This window comes from Aythya ferina, assembly GCF_964211825.1.
Source record: "Aythya ferina genome assembly, chromosome: 1".
Lineage (NCBI taxonomy): Eukaryota > Metazoa > Chordata > Aves > Anseriformes > Anatidae > Aythya > Aythya ferina.
This window is the reverse complement of record NC_140296.1, coordinates 110,007,290-110,026,144: the sequence shown is the minus strand read 5'-3', so window position 1 is coordinate 110,026,144 and position 18,855 is coordinate 110,007,290. Positions and strand designations below refer to the sequence as shown.

The window sequence follows — 18,855 nt, the reverse complement described above, 5'->3', positions numbered from 1 at the left end:
CAGAGTTGTTTTTTGTCAGCATGAAATATTTATTTGGAAGTGAGCTAGAAAGTGGCTGGGGTTTACTGCCTAGCAGAAGTGAAATGGAGAGAAGTTGAAGGAACATCTGTATATCGTTAGTACTTGCTGTTATCAGCTGGAGCTTAGCTGTCTGTTGCTGAATCTCAACTTAGTTTCCCCTGCCTGTATAAATGGAACAGAGGCTTTGGATTCCTGTTGACTCCTGCTTGAGTTCAGCTTGAAGTCAAAGATCACAGCTATGCCTTGTTTACCTTCTCTGTTATAAATGTGTTTACCTTATATGTTGTAAGTTTGGTATTCCCTACTACCTGCCTATTCTTATACAGTAGCCTGTTTCCCCTTCTTGATGTTATTCAAGGCATAAAAGTAAATTTTATTCATGTGACTTGAACTTGCAGCTTCCCATAGACACTCTCACAGACATTGTTATAAAATTCTTCTGGAACACAGCTCATAGGTGATAAGGGTAAGACCTGGGGGAAAAAAATAACCACTTTATAAACAATTTATTTCTGTATTGTCTTTGGTGTACAGGAAGGAGGCAAAGAGTACAATAGCAGTATTACAGAGCCATTTATGTCACATCCAAGACAATGTGATATTAACTTGGAATGAGACAAACTTGCGTGACTGAATTACACTTCTAACTACCAAGATCCACAACTGTAGGCAGAGAGAGTAGTGCTTAACGATTTTGCATTACAAATTATGAATTTAGCTTAATGTTTGAAAGAAATTTCTGCAGTGTTAGTAGGAGAAAGGAGTGTAATAGACAGCGTACATCAGCTCATGACATATCACAGTGGTTGTACTGCCATAAATATAGCACAGATTGTTGCCACCGAGATCAAGTTAATGGGCTTGGATTACAAAGAGAACTGCCTCTCCTGGGAGATGGTGAGGAAACAGTTACTCTTTATTAAGAGCTTATCCTTAAAAGGCTCAGATACTTATGGATTTATGAAATGTTTTCTCCCTTTGCTACAGCATGCTTAACTGTATACCTCTACTTATTAAAGCCTTTATGGATGTAAATGACTGACTCCCCACTTCACAAAGCAGAAAGCCAATTGCAGCATGTTAAATGACTGCATGTTACACTGAAGTGCTTATTTCAGGCAGCTGCATTTCAGCAAGTTATTGTGGTCCCTTACAGGTATGGAGGTCTCCTAGGGGTAGCCAAGTCTTGGAGGTGTAGTAACAAAGAATGATTGAAGAAGGAGTATTTGGAAGACTTTTTATTTGTTCTTATCATAATTTGACTCCTCAGAATTTTGTGTCGTCACTGTTGTCTGTTCCTGCTGAGGCGACTGAATGTGAAGAAGAGGATGAACTTGCCTGCAGAGGAGTAATAAATAAGTTCTGAATTATTTTTAGTTCATAAACATGCTGGGTAGTCTGCAGTGTCATGAAGGCCTCTTGCTTTAATCTGTACTAATCATACATTTGTTTGGATGACAAAATGAGCCAGCAAATGGGATTTTTGTCATTGAAGTGCTCTTTGGTTACTTATGTTTAACAGAGAAAATTGTTTAACAAAGATTTCCTATTGTTTGAATCCTGTATTTGCTGAATTTGCACACAAAAATGCTGCTGACTTCAGATCTGCAAAATGCTGCTTGGTGACTAAGGAACTTTTGAAAAAATCTTGCAGCTGGACACTTGCAGACAAAGGTAATGAAAAATAGATAGGAGGCAGTATTGGTCTTATTCTTCCCTGACTGTCTCTCTTGCATGATTAAAAAAAAAAAAAAAAAAAAAAAGTATTGAAGATTGACCACTCAGAGGGTTCAAAATGACTGTTTCAAGAAGAAATACCTTGCTGTTTTTCTGACTTGTGTCATGCTTCAGATTCCTTTTACTATCATAATGTGAGCAAGATAATTTAAAATCTGCACACTTCTTAGAAATTGTCATCATAACCTGTCAATTGCTCTTTACAAAATGATTTGTTTTGAAATATTCCACCTTGTTTCCCCTGAAGCAGGTTATGCTTTTTGGTGTATTTAAGCACCTTTTTTTTTTTTTTTTTTCTTCTGCACTTTAATGATTTGTATTGCCTCATTAAGGCTCACAATGTATGGATTATTTTATTTCACAATATCCTCTGTATGTTTCTTTCTGCAATTTTATCTTGCATTAAAGATACTCACTTGCAGTATGTGGGGGAAAGGATGAGTTGTTTACAATAATCAAATCACAGCTTCCCTATTAATAACAGACTGACTTGAAAAGAACAACACAAGTTAAAGATCCTAGCTCAGGTATACATAGTAGGTAAAAAAAGTTCTTTTCCTGTCTGCTAAATGGTACCTCAACATCTGTGAAATACAATGTTACTCACCCTTTCTCTTGGTTCAGGGGAGGTTCGTTCGGACTCTGCTGGTATGGTTTCTGCATAAGCAGCAGGTTCAGAAGTGTCATGGATTGGATCTGCCATAGAGGCTGTGATGGGAATGTTCTGGTCCTGGAAGTATTTGTATGCATCTTTGCTGCACACCAGTACTGTTAGCTTGTCACCACTACTTTGGATTCTTGCCACCACTTTGTCATAGGACTCATTCATCACATTCTCCCCATTCACTTCCACCAAAAAGTCATTATTTTCTACACCTGCTGTGTCAGCTGGCCCGTGGCTTTGTACCTGCAAAGGCAAGTTCAAATTGATATTAGCATAAAACTTGAGGAGATGCATTAGCAACTCAAGGCTAGCTAGACTGTTGTGTTACTGCTCATTTTTTGTTATTATTTATGTAACAGCAAAATAAGCATGGTAGGAGGGATGTGTGGGGCAGGAAACAAATAGATTGGAAGAAGTAATAGGCCTACTCATTATCCACATAGAACCCATCTGTTTGAGGTTTAAGATGCATCTGGATTTTTTTATAAACTTTCCTTATAGGTGGCATGGTAGAATCATACAGACAAGGTGAAAAAACAATTTTTGTATTATTGGCAGTAACTTAAATTTAACTTTACTACATTTGACAGATTCTTTATTAATGAGTGGAACCCCTCAATAAAACTAAGGACATAGATAAAATTTGAGATAACAGAAATTTGACTCTTAGACACACTGAATTCCACAGGTGACGTCTTAATGTCTTTAGGGAAACCTATAGCTCAAAAATACCTATTTAAAATACTAATTTTAGCATGCCAAGTTCATGAATAAAAATAAAAATGAGGCAAAACCGGGATTCTGCTTCCTTTTAGGTATCTAATGGAATGAGTTGTTTTTTTTTTGGTGTTAACATTTAATCTTGGTCCTCCAATATCGGTTTGACTTTAACAATTACAGCTCATATCCAAGTGAGCTGGAGGAAGAGACTTGTCTTTTTTGTGGCATTTCTTGAATGCATTTACACCATGGAAGGGAGGACACTGCCCAACAGACTACCCAGGCTTTTTGTTGTACATCGTCCTGCATTAGTACCTCATTAATAAAGAGTCCAGGTTTGTTCTTGGCCATGTTTAAACTGAAGCCAAATCCATTAGGCCCTTTCACCATCTTGCAGATTCTTGGTTTGTGGTTCACTTTCTGCTCACTGTGCAACTCCACTTTTTCCTCTGTTTTAGTTGGAGCTGGATCTTTTCCTCTGTTGTAGTATGAATAAGGAGAAATCTGAGCCTGAAAAAACAGTGACAAAGGAAAGTTTAATATAGAAACTTCTACTACAAAATTTGTAGCTTTTATGCTAACTATGCTTTATTTGAAACCTTTTTTAATGATTCAGATTTAAACTGCAATGAACTACTTTTTGCTATTACTTTCTGTTCAAGTAGAAAACTAGAATGTTGATCCATGTGATAAGCTTTGTTCAGTGTTTTCTTCAAAAGGGTACACAGCAACGTAGCTCTGATTTTGCTGAAGTATGGGTACGTCTTAGACATTTGCTTCAAGATGAAGAAGTCTCTGCCAGAGCAGACTGGTTGTTTTGTTGCTGCTTCTGTCTCTTTTTAATGATGAATTATGAATCTTTAGCAGTAACTTGCATTTTCTTACCAGTTTGTACATGGCGTCAGTCTCCTTATCCACTACCAGTAGTGTGGGTTTGGTCTCAGATTGTTTAATCTTTCCCACTACGCTCTCATGATCCAAAGCATCCACTCGCTCACCATTGACAGCTACTAAGATATCGTTATCTTTGAGACCTGCCTTGGCTGCTGGGCTCTTGGAATCAACATCCTTGATTACATGATCTAAGATCAGAAAAGAAAAAAGATGAATGTGAAGGAGTACGCTTGGTAAGTGTAACATTATTTTGTATAGTAAAGACTAATTGTTCACTGAGGGTTGAAGCAGTTTCCCCAGTGTAGTCTTGTTTGCAACAGGTCTGTTGAGGATTTCTTTGAGGTGAGTACTAAGAAGCCAGACAAGGAGAATGAGGTTTGCAAACCCTGTACAGGAATAAGCTGTATAGCAAAAGTCATGGCCTGTGTGTTAATTTGGTTCTTACCACCGGTGTTTTGTTCCATACGTAGATAAAAGCCATAACCATTTTCTCCTTTCTGGAGCTCAATAAGTCGTGGTTTGAGGGGAAGCAGTTCTAGGTTGGCTCTCTCTTTGTTCAGTGTCATTTTCTGGCTTGTGTAATAGCGGTCTGTTTCTTCATTTGAAAGTAGAAACATTACGTGATTTCCAGAATTCTTTACCTGCATAAGTACACGAACAGTCTCAGTCAGATGAGACCCCTTCAACAACATGTAGGAATTGTAGCTACTTCAGTAACTGGTATACTGATAGGCTAATGGTGTGAGTACCCTTGGTCCTCTTTCATATCCCTCTATTACTGTTTCTAAAGTCTTTTGGGTCTGTTCAACCTCTTTCTCTAATTCTGTCTTTCTCCAGTTCCTTTCTAGATTAATGGGTGCCCTCTTCACTGATCTTAACTGACATCAGTCTGCAGCTGATGCTGTAGTAGCCCATGAAACAGAAGTGTTGCACGGTTCCATAGTAGTGTGCACTCAATAGTGTTTCTGGCATGCCAGAGCATGCTGCCTGCCTCACGGCCCTCTGAAATCTCTTCAGCTCCAGCTGTGCTTTAGCAATGCCAACAGTGGGAAGCTGGAAGCCTCATTAGCAATGTTGTTTGCAGCTGAGGCCAGGCAGTGAAATTACTTGCAGTTTAATTTTCGTTAATTGTGGACTTCTTAGTAGGAGAAAGGAACTGCTGTCTAAAAACATGAATTTACCCTGTTCCATGCTAACTGTATCATCAGAGAGTTCCCCCTCTTCCTGCCCTGAAAGCCACATCTGATGTCCTGTCCTCTTACTATTGGGAGTATTTCCAGGACATCTAGAAACAGAGCATGTTTTATTTAACAGGATTCTTGGCAACAGTATAGTTCTCCTATTTAGCTTTTTTTTTTTTTTTTTTTTTTTTTTTCCTGTTTTGATGGCAGTATTCATTCAGAGTCAATTCAAGAGGCTGCATGACATCGCAACCAGAGCAGAGGGGTACTCTGCCGTGCTGATCATACACAAACAGTAGCTTCCAAGATTTAGAGTGAAACATTTAAACTAGCCAGATCTGTCTCCTCAGTAACCCTGACAAGTTGCTGTGAAAGCGGGCCAGAACAGGAGATGAATCAGTATGCAAACAAATACCTTTTCCACCACTTCCTCATGTGTGTCATTTTCCACATTTTTTCCATTGATTTCAATCAGGCGATCGTTATTCTGGACACCAGCCTTTGCAGCTGCTCCTTGTGATGACAGATCTACTAGGAACAACCCCTTCTTACCTGAAATAGATGAAAACTCAGTACACAGGGTAATTCACTGAAACATGACTGCATTTGATGGTTAAGGAAGTCCAGCCCTGGTGTCCTTAGACACTTTTGATCTCTGCTTATGTGCAAATTGTAGTGGCACTATAAACCTTTAATGTAGTCACACCTCTGTCTCTTATTCTACCCTGGAAAAATCACTTCTGTGGGGGAGGAAAGCATTTTCTTTTTTTCATTGCCTGCAGCTCAAATAATCTTATTCCTCTACCAAAAGGGTTTTGCATATATTTCACATGCATTTCTCTGTCAAAAGGGCTGATGAAGATAGCTGAGGGTTTTTATTTATTTGTTTTTGGCAGTTTGAAGTGAGGAGCTGCGTTTAATGTTGTTTTATACACTTCAGAACTTCCTGTGTTTGGAAGGCTTCCATGTTTGGCCTTTCAATTATACTGTGCTCTGAAATAAATACCATCTTTATAGAGTTGATGCTTTCCAGAAGGCTTACCTATTCTGTTGACTGGCCTTGGGGAAAAATAGGCATGCGTGAAAGAGATTGAAAACTCCTCACTTTTTAAATGAAATAAGTCAGGAAAAGCATTTGGTCTTCCTTCTATTACAGCTGTCCAGAACCTTGTGTGGTAGTTTTTGAGGTGATTTGGAGAAATAGAACAGGACTTAAAGCAGCAGTTTTAATCTATGTCTGATATTCAAGCCTGTGCTGCAGAAGTTGATCTCTGCACCCCATAAAAATGTGCTCCTCAAAAAAAACAACATATGCTGTACAGAAATGGGCTGGAGATGGATCTGAAACCACCTCACTGCTTACTTCCCCTCTGCTAGCAATAACAGTTTGTGTGCTCCTACAACAGTGTTTTCCTCTGTCTCTGCTGTCACATATACGCCATCTCCCCTCCCAGAGCTCTCACCTTCTATGGTTTTCAGGGAGAAGCCATAGCTCTTCTCCTCCTTCACTAAGTAGCAGAGCCGGGGTTGTGGAGCTGGAGTGATTGCTCCATTGGCCATGGGTGGTGTGGCCTGCTGCTTCTGCTGCTGTCCTTTTGACACCTTTTGACCCAGGTCTTCCAAGTTCACTCCCTCCTTTTCTGCCTTTTTATAGGATGCTTCATCCAGAACAAGAAGTACAACAGATTTCCCACTGTTCTTCACAATCTCCACCACCTGTAGTGAAGAAAGTGAAATGGCAAGCAGGTGCTAGAGTGATTGACCTATAAGATTTCTCCAGAAAGGATTACACTGTTTTACTGGTTTTGTTGTCACATTCCTCTGCTTATGCAATATGGAGGCACCTCAAAGGCATTTCATGCCCATAGTGGGTGATAAATGATGCAGGGAGATATCCAGAGCAATTGACTCAGCTCTTGGGCTTCCTAGCTGCAAATGCCATAAAAATGGAAGAGAAAGCTTTCCATAATGGCAGTGGGTCTGGGTCATGGAGGAGTGGTGTGGATCCCAGATTAAACAGAGATGTACCTGTGTATGTTCCTCCTTGTCTACAAACAAGCCATTAACCCTGAGGACTCTGTCTCCATCCTTCAAACCAGCCTTTTCAGCTGGACTGTTCTTTTCCACATTCCGGATGAGATGTCCTGCTGTGTCCTTCTCAATATACAGGGAGAATCCGTAGCTCTTTTGTTTTTTTCTGGTCACTTTACATTCTCGGGGGTGGAGAACAGAAGTCATCTCTACCAAACAGGATGGAAAAGGTAAGTGAGAGCAAAAATAGCAAGCTGACCTAGATGTGTTCCCTCTAAATATATTCTGAGACAATTTGCTTCAGAATTCTTGGAGTTTTGTTGCTCTGGAAATCCAGCTGTACAAAGGGAGAAGGAATTAATCCTTTTTCCTTCCCCCTCCTCGCTTATTTTGGCTCTATCTAAAAGCAAATTAAACAAGATGAAGAGCTGGAAGAAAGCAGTTGTCTGCCTGTGGTAAGATGGTGAAAACTGAGGTGAGAATTTAACAACAGAATTATGTCTTACAGAGGAAAATTAATGGCTGCACCAAAATATTGGAACACTATAGAGAAGTTAAGTGACAGACAGTTTTCACAGGATGGTAGAGGTTGGAAGGTGTGTCTGGAGGTCATCTGGTCCAACTCCTGCTCAAACTGGGCTACCTAAAGCAGGTTGACTGAGACCACGTCCAGGTGACATTTGAATATATCAAAGGAGGGATACTCCACAACCTCTTTGGGCAACCTGTGCAGATGGAAGAGCAGGTGGAATCAAGGAAGGACCTCATACTAATGAGGCATTACTGCTCTTAGTTATTTTAGCTAAACAAAATTAAACTTCAGGAAAAGAAATTGTAACTGGAGCATTGTTGACGAGGTCACCCTTGGTGACAGACTTGCATTGGAAGGTTGAAGGGAAAGACTTTAAAGGAACTAGCTAGACCTTTGTCTCCAAGAGCTACAAAGCTTTTCCAGCTGTTTGTTAGCTCTACATCTCAGTTTCCAAACAAAATGGTGTATTTAATTTTTTATTTCTGTTTTCTTTAGAAGTTACTGGTAGAGTCAAAGTTCTCGGAGTTGCCCATGTTTTCCTCTGCCTCAGAATCTTAATAAAAAGACTCTGATTCTGTTGTGAAGAGGAGCTAACAGAGACATTTTACCGAAGTATATTGTGATATGTGATTCTTTGGTAAGATAGTAATATAGGTTTGTATTGTGAGGTCTAACAAAAGCGTGGAATATTCAGGCATACACCTGCTGACAGTGTGAATGTGCCATCTGGTAATCACTTGGAGGAGAGGTAATTTAATACTGTCTGTCTGTGTGAAATGAAACAGAGGACTTGGGCTGCTATACTTATCTTACTATTACCAAATGAATCCTGAAATGACCATAAAGCCTCAGTTTGCTGCCCGTCTGCAAAACTTTGTCTCCAACCATAATGACCTTAACAATGCAATAAGACATCAATCAATATAAACATGTAACACTGTGTGGGAAAGGAAGGGAAGAAATTAAATTTGGTTTTGGATGTGGCAGGCTGCAGAAATGTTGGCAGTAGTTTGATTCAAATGATTTCCCAATGAATTTGTGACGATTGGAGCAGAATTTCCAGTTGGTGTCTCCAGGGTGCTGTGTTACTTTCCCAGAGAAGTCGAGGCCAGCTGGTTAAGGACTTGATGCTGGGGATTGCTACTGAACTGCTATTAGGCAGCAACCTTTGTCCTCTGAATGTTCAGGAACAAATCTTCCTAGAGGCTGTGTCAAGGCATGTGTCAAGGCCAGGAAGTTGTTTGAGGATGTGCAATACAGTTTTACTGTTTTTCACAATGCCTGATGAACCTGATAACTTCATGATGAGTGGACTGGCTCTGTGACAGGCAGAGAACAGTGGATGCTGATCTCCTTAACTTTTGCAATACCTTTGAGACAGTCTCTTGTGCAGTCAATGTAGCTGATTTGGTGACATATGGACTGGATCTAATTAGACGGGCAGAAAATTGGCTGGGCCGTTAGGTTCAGGAGGTTTTGATCAATAATATTTAATCCAGCTCTTGGCTGGCTATTAGTGGCATTGTTTAGGGCTGATTACTGTGGCTGATGCTGTTTAATATCTTTGCGACATGGACAGAGAAACAGAATAGATTCTCAACAAACTGATGGATAATACCAAACAGAGGGACAGAGGTCAATAGAACAGAGGATAGGGAAGGACCAATTTAGAGAGACCTCTACAGTCTGGAGAAATGGCATGACAGAAAACTCTTGAAGTTCAACAAAGAAAAACAGGAAAGAAACTGTATCTAGACCATGCATAACAATTCAGGCTGGCTTCTGGCTGTCCAGAAGACAGTTTTGCAGGACAACACACAAACACACAAGCTGAATGTCAGTTGTGTAGCTTTGCAGTGAAGAAGGTCAACTGTATAGGGGGGAGCATCTGACCTGTAGCCAACAGGTCAGTGGAGGCATTGCTTCTCTATTTTTGGCACTTGTGAGACCACCTGTGAGTACTGTCTCTGGTTTTGAACTCTCTGAGTCATTAAGATATTGGAGCTCGTCCACTGAAGTGGTTCAGATTTTGGAGCACAAGATATTTCAAGAGAGGCAGAGAGAGCTGGGTTCATTCAGTCTTGGGAAAAGAAAGCAAAGAGATGATCTTTACGTAGTCTTCAACTACCTAACTGGATTGTGTTGACAGCGCAGATACAGATTCTTCTTGGAGGTTAATACTGACAGAATGAGAGGAAACAGATGAAGATTGTCTGTAATAATTCCAATTAGATGGTCTTAAGGGCAGCTTTGTAATCTTGGGCGCTGTCACATACTAGAACAAGTGCCCAGAGAGGCTGTGGAATCTCCATCCTTGGAGATACCTGGATGAGACCCTGAGCAACCTCATCTAAGCTGGACTGGTTTTGCATGGGGGTTTGGACTAGACAACCTCCAGAAGTCCCTTCCAACCTAACCTATTCTATGCTTTTATTATATAGTGAAACTCCATTTTAGGTGATGTGCATCATTAGGGTGGGTATTAGATTTGGAAAGTAAGAGAGAGTTGTGGCCAAGTAACAACTCCAAAGTTCACTGTCTTAGGAAATCCTGCCAAAGATCTGTGATTGCATAGGAACAAGATGAATGATGACTACTTGCTGTGGTTGGAAAGTCCAGGTAATTAGCAAACCTGATGATCTGTGTTTTACTGGGTGGATTTTTTTTTCTCTCTCCAGATAGAAGTTTGTGAGAAGGCCAAAGTTCTGTTGCAGAGATTAGACATTAATCACAACCTAATGAATACTAAGAAAATTCATGTCTGCATGCACAGATTTCCTTGCAATTCTATTTTATTTTATTATTATTATTTTTTTAATTTATATCACTCATATGAATAATATATGTGGAAACTTATATTTATTTATTTTTTAGAAAAATCAGTCAAGTCTCTCCATGATCTAGACAGCAGCCTACTGCTGAAGCACCTCTCTGGTTACCAGTGCCACAGATTGTTTTTGAAGCCAAAAGTGCATTGGTAGGGTTAGTTGGGCAGCACATAGAAAAGTGTGAAGGTGAGAGAGTTGACACAGATGTCACTGAAGCTGGAGAATATAGGGAATTTCATCATACATGGTTAGGAAGGCTGCAGATCATGACTTGTTCCCCATGGTGAGGTGTTTAATGCTGTTTTGAGTCCATGCATAGTTGCATTGGGACTAACTCCATACAGGGATGGCCCACCCTATTCTTTGGACATTGGTATGCATCAAATCATATTGACCTCAACTACAGCTCAAAGCAGTTTTTCTTGACAAACACTGGGACCTTGTGTTAAACCAGTGGTACACAAAGGTGAAGGAAGAGTAAGCTTTTAGAGGAAAGAGTATTTCTTCATATGTAGAAATGGAAGGAAGGTTACGTTGGGCTGACTACTACTATTTTCACCTCATGCAAGCTTTACACGCAAGATTATCAGGTTCATTAAATGGAGTTTTATAGGGGAAGAGAGATTAGCAAAAAAAAAAAAAAGGAATGTCTTACCTGTATGTCAGTGATGTCTGTGTGGAGAAGCCTTCATAGGAATTCTCTTTTGCTCCTCTCCCTCCTGTGGCTGTACCTATAGGTAAGTATGGACTTTGATTGGGCAAAGGTTGATTTAAAAGGTGATTTATTTAACCAAGTTTCACTGAATATGTTTAATGCCTTGATAAGCTGCCTTGTCCTTGCCTGCAGAATTGCAAATCACATGCATTTTGCAGAAGCTTTGGATTCTCTTCTACTCATAATTATATTTGGAAACTCAGTCAAGGAGGTGATCTGAGGCAAGCCTGATCTTTGCTCTGGGCAAGAACCTTCTCCAGCTATAAGAAAAGTCTTAAAAAGAGCAGTTTTGCATTGTGGTGTGTTGTCCACTAGTTAGTATTTGACTGCAGATCAAGATGTTCCCAGTTCAAATCACCCATGTTGGGTGCCAGATAAAGGGCTGTGGTGGGTTAACCTTGGCCAGCAGTCAGATGCTCATCTAGCTGCTCTCTCACTTCCCTCTTCAGTGGGACAGGGGAAGAAAATAGGATGAATAAGTGTGAGGAATCTGAAACACTGAGAGTAATTGTGAGAGATGCAATGTACAGAGAAGTGGTGATTCACCATTGAGGACATCCCACAAGCTACCTGTGGATGCAAGACATGCACCGCAATCAAGCAACCCATGTGAGTAAAGCATCCTTGGAATAGAGGGCGGTGGCTGGGATATTGATATGGTGAGGTTTAGCAGATTGGCTGAATAGGGCCACCTCCATAAGTCTGCCAAGGCACATGATACATGTGCATGGTGCATGCTGCTGCTAGGTGGCCAGAAGCACACGCTGTAAACCATACCACTGCCTAAAACATCATCCTGAGTCTTATAAGTCAGATTCTGTGGCACAGTACCCCAGAAAGAACTGAGTCAGTGCTACTCAGTTCTAAAACCAAAACCAAACCAAACCCAAACCAAACAAACGAACAAGCAAACTTTTTTTTTTTTACTTTTCAAGGAATTAATTTGGTGAACCACATCTTTTATCACACACAAACCTCTGGAAGGATTGGATACAATGGACTGTTGAAGACTGTGGTGTGAGCATTGAGCTCTGGGAATGGCAGCAGATGGATGTAAATTTAGCAGAAGCCACTTAGCTAGTGTTAACTGGTGGATCTGCTAACAGTCCTGGTCCTGCCAAAATAAAATCCCTTCATCCAGTGGGAGGAGATCAGGTCCCTGTAGTGCATGCAAGGACACAGGAAAGACGGCATGGGTTGATCTCCCCTGGGGAAAGGAAGAGCCATTTGTGGTATTGTCTTTGCTCATGGATCAAGGTGTGCTTGGTAGTTAATGTGGAATGATGGGGAAATTTGGTGTGTACCTCAAGGATATTTATCCTTGCTGGAAAACAATGTGTGATTTGACTTGCATGGTATAGTAAGCAATACAGCAGGAACTATCTGAACCAAAAAGGAATGAGCCTCTCAGGAAACTGTGTGAGTACAGTGGTGACCCAGACCAAGCCAGTCCTGGTGCCCAATGAACCAATATGATACTTCTTCTATCCTGAGTGATGTCCTTGACAGATGGCATGAAAGTCCAGAGGACATGTAGCTGTATCAGATTATGTGGGACCTGAGCATGATGCAAATGGCATGGGATTAGGGGTTGAGATTGTATGGAATCTGGCTGGGACAGAGCTAACTTTCTTCCTTGGCAGCCTGTATGGTGCTGTGTTTTGCATTTGCAGTTGAAACAGTGTTGAGAACACACCAGTGATTTGGCTGTTGTTGAACTGTGTGCAGATCGTCAAGACTTGCTCCACCCCTCAACCCCAAAAATGAGTAGGCTGGGTTGAACAAATTGTTGGGAGAGGGCAGAGCTGAGAGAGCTGACACAGAGTGACTGAAGGGATGTTCCATGCCATCTGAGGTCACACTTAGCATTAAAAGCTTGGGGAAAGGAGGAAGGAGGAAGGCTATCTTTGGTTATGGTATTTGTATTCCCAAACAACTTTTATGTTTGTTGACATTCTGCTTCTCAGCGAGTGGCTAAAGATCTGCCCGCCCATAGGAAGTAGTGAGTGAATTCTTCTTTTTGATTTGTTTGCATGCACAACTTTTGCTGCACATAAAACTGTTGTTATCTCAATATCTGAATCTTGCCTTCCTTTTGTTTTCTCCCTATCCCATGGTGGAGAGGCAGGTTGTGTATTTGTCTGTTGGCCTGTGTAAACCCACTGAATATATCTTATTCACCGGACCAAAACATCTGCGGGATCTGCTGATAGACATGGACTGAACTGATGGTGTTTCTGAAGTGGGGGAAGCCTAATTGGAGATCTTGCTATGCTAAGGTATTTAGCGATTGATAGTGTGAAGTTTGTGTTACAAAGGCTCATTCAGTTTTAGAAAGCTTTAAAATGACTGATTTCCCTGATTAGTTTGCTGTGGAAATGGATTATTAGAAATAACACCTGTGTTTTCCATGGCTGTCTGTTCAATTCAGAGGAAAGGTAATAGAAATAAGCATAACCTATGTGTGTAGCAACAGGAAAGGCATCAATGCTATAAAAGCCTTAATGTAATCCACTTACTCTAAGTGGATTTGTAAGCCTGTTGTGATTACGAGTTGTTCCTCTTCGTATACCTTGTAGTCTAGAAACCTATGCAAGTGAGTCCCAATGTTGTAAACACTAGACAAATGTAGTCAGACCCTGCATAAGGTGGTTTTGCAGTCTTTCAGACAAGTGAGACAAAGATTGCATAAGGAGGAAGATAGAGAAGGAGATTCACAGCAGCTCACAGTTTTGTAGCTAAGCACAGGGAGGATGTGAACACATACAAGGATTTCAGGTTAGCACATAAGGAAACAGCACAGCATGTGAAATGATGTCAGAAGGTATTTTGTGGTTGTAGTGCCACTGTGGTAGTTATCTGAGGTTGTCTGGGGTCCAGACAAGATTTTTTTCAAGAATAAGGTGAAAGAAAATTGAAGGAGGAATATCTAGCAGTCAGCAGAACACTTAGGAGCTTCTGGCATGGTGAACTGGTAAATGAGGTAAATGCTGGTGAGGTAAATTACCAAGGTAAATGAGAATGGGGAGGGAGAGGTTCTTTGAGTTGAGTCTTGGTCTGGTGGTTAGCCCTGGACAAGAAGTTGGATGGGATGCTGATGACAAGTCACAAAGAGGATATTATCTCCATGTGCACTCAAGAACAGGACCCTGCATGCATTAGAGCTGATCTTCACATCTGTGGGACTGAGGTGTAAATTGTGTGGAAGGTGTTCTAGTGCATCCAATGCTGACAAGCTCTTGATACCAGAAATTCAAAACCTCCTACCTTTCCACTAGCAAAATAAAAAATATTTAAGACAGGAACAGAATAAAGGTGGCTTACAATATCTCCTGTTCTGGTTCTTCAGGCTTTTGGAAGAGTGTTCTCAAGCATATTCATACAGCTACAAAAATGAGAAACCTAAGTTAAAAAAAAGAAAAAATGAGAAAAGATCTTTTAAAATTTTGAAGCATATGGATCTCCGGACAAAACTCCAAATTTGCAGGACTCTTATGTTGCAGGAGTTAGTCACAGTGACTTAAGTGATGTGGTTCTGTTAGCACAGGGACTAGAGTTTGAGGGCATGCTTACTCCAAGGTATGTTCCTCTTCATCTATAACGTAGTTGTGGTAATATAAGGACCTTTGTTCCTTTCCTTGCTAGGGGTAACATTGACAAAATATTTGCAATTGTTCTTTTTGCAAGACCTTTCTGATATTCACTCAGAAGAAATCCTGTGTTACCAAAGAAGATATTTTTTAATCTGCTAAATTTTAGATTTATGTTGGAAATAAACATTTTCTATCAGTTGTGAGTAGTCACGTTGTTTTCCCAGCCATTGGTAAATGGAGAAAAGCACCTGTGTTTTTAACACTGGTGCTTACTAGAATCTCTGACTTTACCTAAATTCATAGGTTTTGAAAACTCTTAGTCTCCTTCCCACAAAGAACCCTCCCCAAAGCAAAAACTTAGCACTTTCTTTTGCTACCAGCAGGCCAGCTAGTATAGTAGCATTATACCTATAGATGTTTTGGGATTGTAGGTCTGAGGCACCTTATTTTCATTGTCTGAAGGCTTTCAAAGGAGTTGACTTGAGCATATTAGCAGAAAGTGCCACTGTATCCTGTTCACACATTCTCTGTAAAGACCTGAAGAGCTGTCTAACTTCAAGGAAGGGTGAGTGTGTCTTCTGCTGGCAACTGAGCAATGGTGACAATAAACGTAATAGTATTTTTCCTACTTAGCATCTGAAATAGGTTGAGAGCTGTGCTGCACGTGTTCTGGTAGCCTGAAATGTAGGGGTGCATTGTGGCTTGTTTCAGGGTTTTACAGTGCTCTCAGAGTGTGTGGAGCAAAGAAAGCCAAACCTAGTACAGTTCATATTGTGCCAGAGGGCAGTTTCAGTAAGTGCTATTTGCCAAAATCTCCTTTGTCAGGAAACATGATCCAGGTCACTTTTTGGCCATGTTTTGGACACAGATGTGAGCTGTGTGTATGGACCTCTACAGCACATTGGTGCCAAGATGATGGGCTCCGTCTAACTGTTATTCATGTCTAACAAGTTCATACAGGCTCATGTTTGAGTCTAAAACAAAAAATAAAAAAAATTTTTTTTTAGATTCTGAACCACTTCCAATTTCTTTTTAAGCCTTTTATTATTTATTATGTTATTTTAAATCATGGCTGACACTAAGATTCTGTTGGAAGATGGTGAAGGAACATCTTTCATGGCCATTCCACTGGATGAGAGGAATAGAAAACAGGGCTAGTAATGAATGACAGATTGGTGAAGTAAATTTTTGAAGTTTATAATACCAATATATAAAGTTACAAAGCTTTGACTAAAAGGTATTTTTTTTTTATTAAGAATATATTTCATATGTTTAGTTCTGAAAATAAGGTTGACATCAAATGATACACATCACCACCAGTGTTTTTCTCTTGACAAAAGGTTTATGTGGATATTTTGCATTAAAAACATTCCCTCTCTCTAATACTTAACGATGCTTACTATACTGATCAGAGCTGAACTTTCTTGCCTGGGAGCATGTACACTTAAAAATCCATGTAATGAAGCATTACTAAATAATGGTTGTTTACTTATATTGCTTACCATGTACTTGCTAAGCACAAGCTCACTCATTTCCTTGCAGTGCCATCCTTGGGTTCTTAAAACATAAACTAGTTAATGAAAATTGATTTTCAAATGCAGCACACTGGGAGAAAAAAAGCTCTTACTCATGTCCTCTTTTTGTGAAGTTGTCCCCTATTCCATGCAGAATATTTTTCCCCTGTAACTGAGGTCCAGGAAAGTGGTACGCCTGGTTTAAGCCACCACAACCCAGTGTATTAAGAAGACACAATATCCCTTTCAGTTTATATTAATACACAGGGCTGTGATGGCTGAAGGCTGTGCTCCATAACTTCTATCACATAGAGGTATGGTGTCTGATGTTCCTTTTCCTATGCAAAGAGGCAGCAGCCTCTTCAGCTCCTTCTTTCTTTCTACAGCTAAGTCTGACAGGGATTGTGAATCAGAGCCTTGGACTGTTTTAAGGTCTCCTTCAGTAGAGTAATATGAAATGTTTTATATTTGTTCTCATATTTAAGCTGTTCAAAAATCAGTATAGCCCTTTCCTTTTGCCCTTTATTTTACCAGTGATGTTTTCCCACTATGACCAGACAAGTATTATATAAAACACCATGTGATGTGATAATAGAAATATTTAGCTCACTGAAGTCCTCCTTAATCATGAGGCAAAGTCCATTTGATCCATCAAATGAATATTCATCAGTCATCCTGCACGTAGCTGAATGGTAATTAAATCTTTCTTTTCTGGTGACCACATGCTTCTGATATGGTGAAAAGAGTCAGGGAAATAAAGGAGAAGCAAACAGGAATGATGTTACCATCCTGCTGGTCTTGGGTGAGGAAGGGGAGAATATCCTTCCTAGTTTTTTGGGTTTCTGTCTTCCTAAATAAATAAATAAATTGCTGTCCCTGTATTTACAGCGAAGAAAGGTGTTCTGTTATCCTCTAGACACGTCAGTGAGGAATTACAGTGGCAGTTCTCTTCCCTCAGGCTTTGCTGTGTGTCTTTTACATATGGAAATGCTTTCCATAGTGTTCTTTCTACTTGAGAACATGAACTATAAACAATTATTTCCTCTTTAGTTATTACATAAATATTCTCTATTGATAAAAAATTTGTGATATTAGATGCTGATTTTTTTTTTTTACAATTAAAAATGAAGTGTCTGTGTAGTTTCTTTTGCTGCTGTGTCAGACAGAAATCAATGCTAAAACATGGAAGTTTCTGTTAAAACAAAAATTTAAAGGTTTTCAAAATGAAGTGAGTTGAGTCAGCTTTTAGGTGGAGGTATCCATCCATAACAAATAGATGTGTGCGTGTGTGTATTTACATGCAGGCACAGAAACCAGGCTGTCTGCAGGACTGTTTAGATAACAGTGACTGAAGCTGAAGTTCTATTAACGCTGTTCAAATGGCAATACCTTTGGCAGTCTTTTTGTCCGTCTAGCACTTGTAATATGCAGGAAGACTTTTCTTTCCAGCTTTTTATGTTGGGCATTTTTTGACATGTCCTCGGTTCTGCTTTTTAATCGATTCAATGTTCTTTGGACATGCAAGATATGAAAAAGACATAAAAAATAATGTAATTCTACCAGTCATCTTTTTCCATTCAGCACATATTTTTCTGTTTCCTAGGACAGGAACCCTTATAAAACTGTGGGTTTTGTTTTGATTTTAGATCTGTTGTATGAGCATTTCTAAACATCTGGAGACAGATTTTTTGAATTTGACAGTAGCTTGTGTTCAATTTCATTTATTAAATGTACTTCACTATTTTCTTCAAGAAACAGGAGGAAGAGATACTTATACAATCACAACCAAAAAGATATATTCTTCCTCCAAAAATACAGCTCTGAGGGACAGAAGATATCCAAGCCCAAGACTTTGACAGCAACAAGTGCGAATCTCTCTCTTCCTATCTTCTATTCCCTTTCCTGCTGTCTCCCTACTCTCCCCAGTCCCCAAAGTTTGTAATCCATCCAGAAAATCCCCCTCCTTTCTGTAATACATCTATATTATTGAGTATCCTAGACTTCAGCAAAGCCTTTATGGTCTCCCGTAGTATTCTCCTGGAGAAGCTAGTAGCCCATGGCTTTGACAGGTACACTCTTTGCTCAATTAAAAACTGGCTGGACAGCCAGGCCCAGACAGTGGTGGTGAATGGAGTGAAATCCAGCTGGTGACAGGTCACCAGTAGTGTTCCCCATGGGTCGGTGTTGGGCCCATCCTCTTGAATATCTTTATTGATGATTTGGATGAGGGAATGGAGTGTACACTCAGTAAGTTTGCAGGCACCAAGTTGGTGGGAAGTGTCAATCTGTCAGAGGGTAGGAAGGCCCCGCATAGGGACCTGGACAGGTTGTATTGATGGGCAGAAGCCAGTGGGATGAGGTTCAGTATGGCTAAGTGCCAGGTCCTGTACTGTGGCCACAACAACCCCATGCAGCACTACAGACT

At 40.1% G+C, this 18,855-nt stretch overlaps 1 protein-coding gene across 1 annotated transcript; it reads right to left on the bottom strand.

Annotated features, from left to right (window-relative positions):
• Positions 1-508: 508 nt before the first annotated feature.
• PDZK1 (PDZ domain containing 1) lies at positions 509-11,380 on the bottom strand. The gene is made up of 9 exons (XM_084506189.1): positions 11,264-11,380; positions 7,246-7,457; positions 6,681-6,933; positions 5,633-5,769; positions 4,482-4,677; positions 4,028-4,224; positions 3,458-3,652; positions 2,366-2,665; positions 509-1,359 (listed from the first exon to the last, which is right to left on the bottom strand). Exons 2-9 carry the CDS (start codon positions 7,453-7,455, stop codon positions 1,288-1,290), a joined length of 1,560 nt encoding a protein of 519 aa, XP_084362315.1. The 5' UTR covers positions 7,456-7,457; positions 11,264-11,380; the 3' UTR covers positions 509-1,287.
• Between the last annotated feature and the right edge of the window lie 7,475 nt (positions 11,381-18,855).

What these genes read in the sequence shown, in the direction of transcription:
- PDZK1 (XM_084506189.1), bottom strand. Translation starts at nt 7,455, where the DNA reads ATGACTTCTGTTCTCCACCCCCGAGAATGTAAAGTGACCAGAAAAAAA. An exon ending in TATGGAACAAAACACCGGTG is followed by an intron (nt 4,225 to 4,481) that starts GTAAGAACCAAA and finishes TTCTGATCTTAG; the next exon opens with ATCATGTAATCAAGGATGTT. An exon ending in CTGACGCCATGTACAAACTG is followed by an intron (nt 3,653 to 4,027) that starts GTAAGAAAATGC and finishes CTGTTTTTTCAG; the next exon opens with GCTCAGATTTCTCCTTATTC.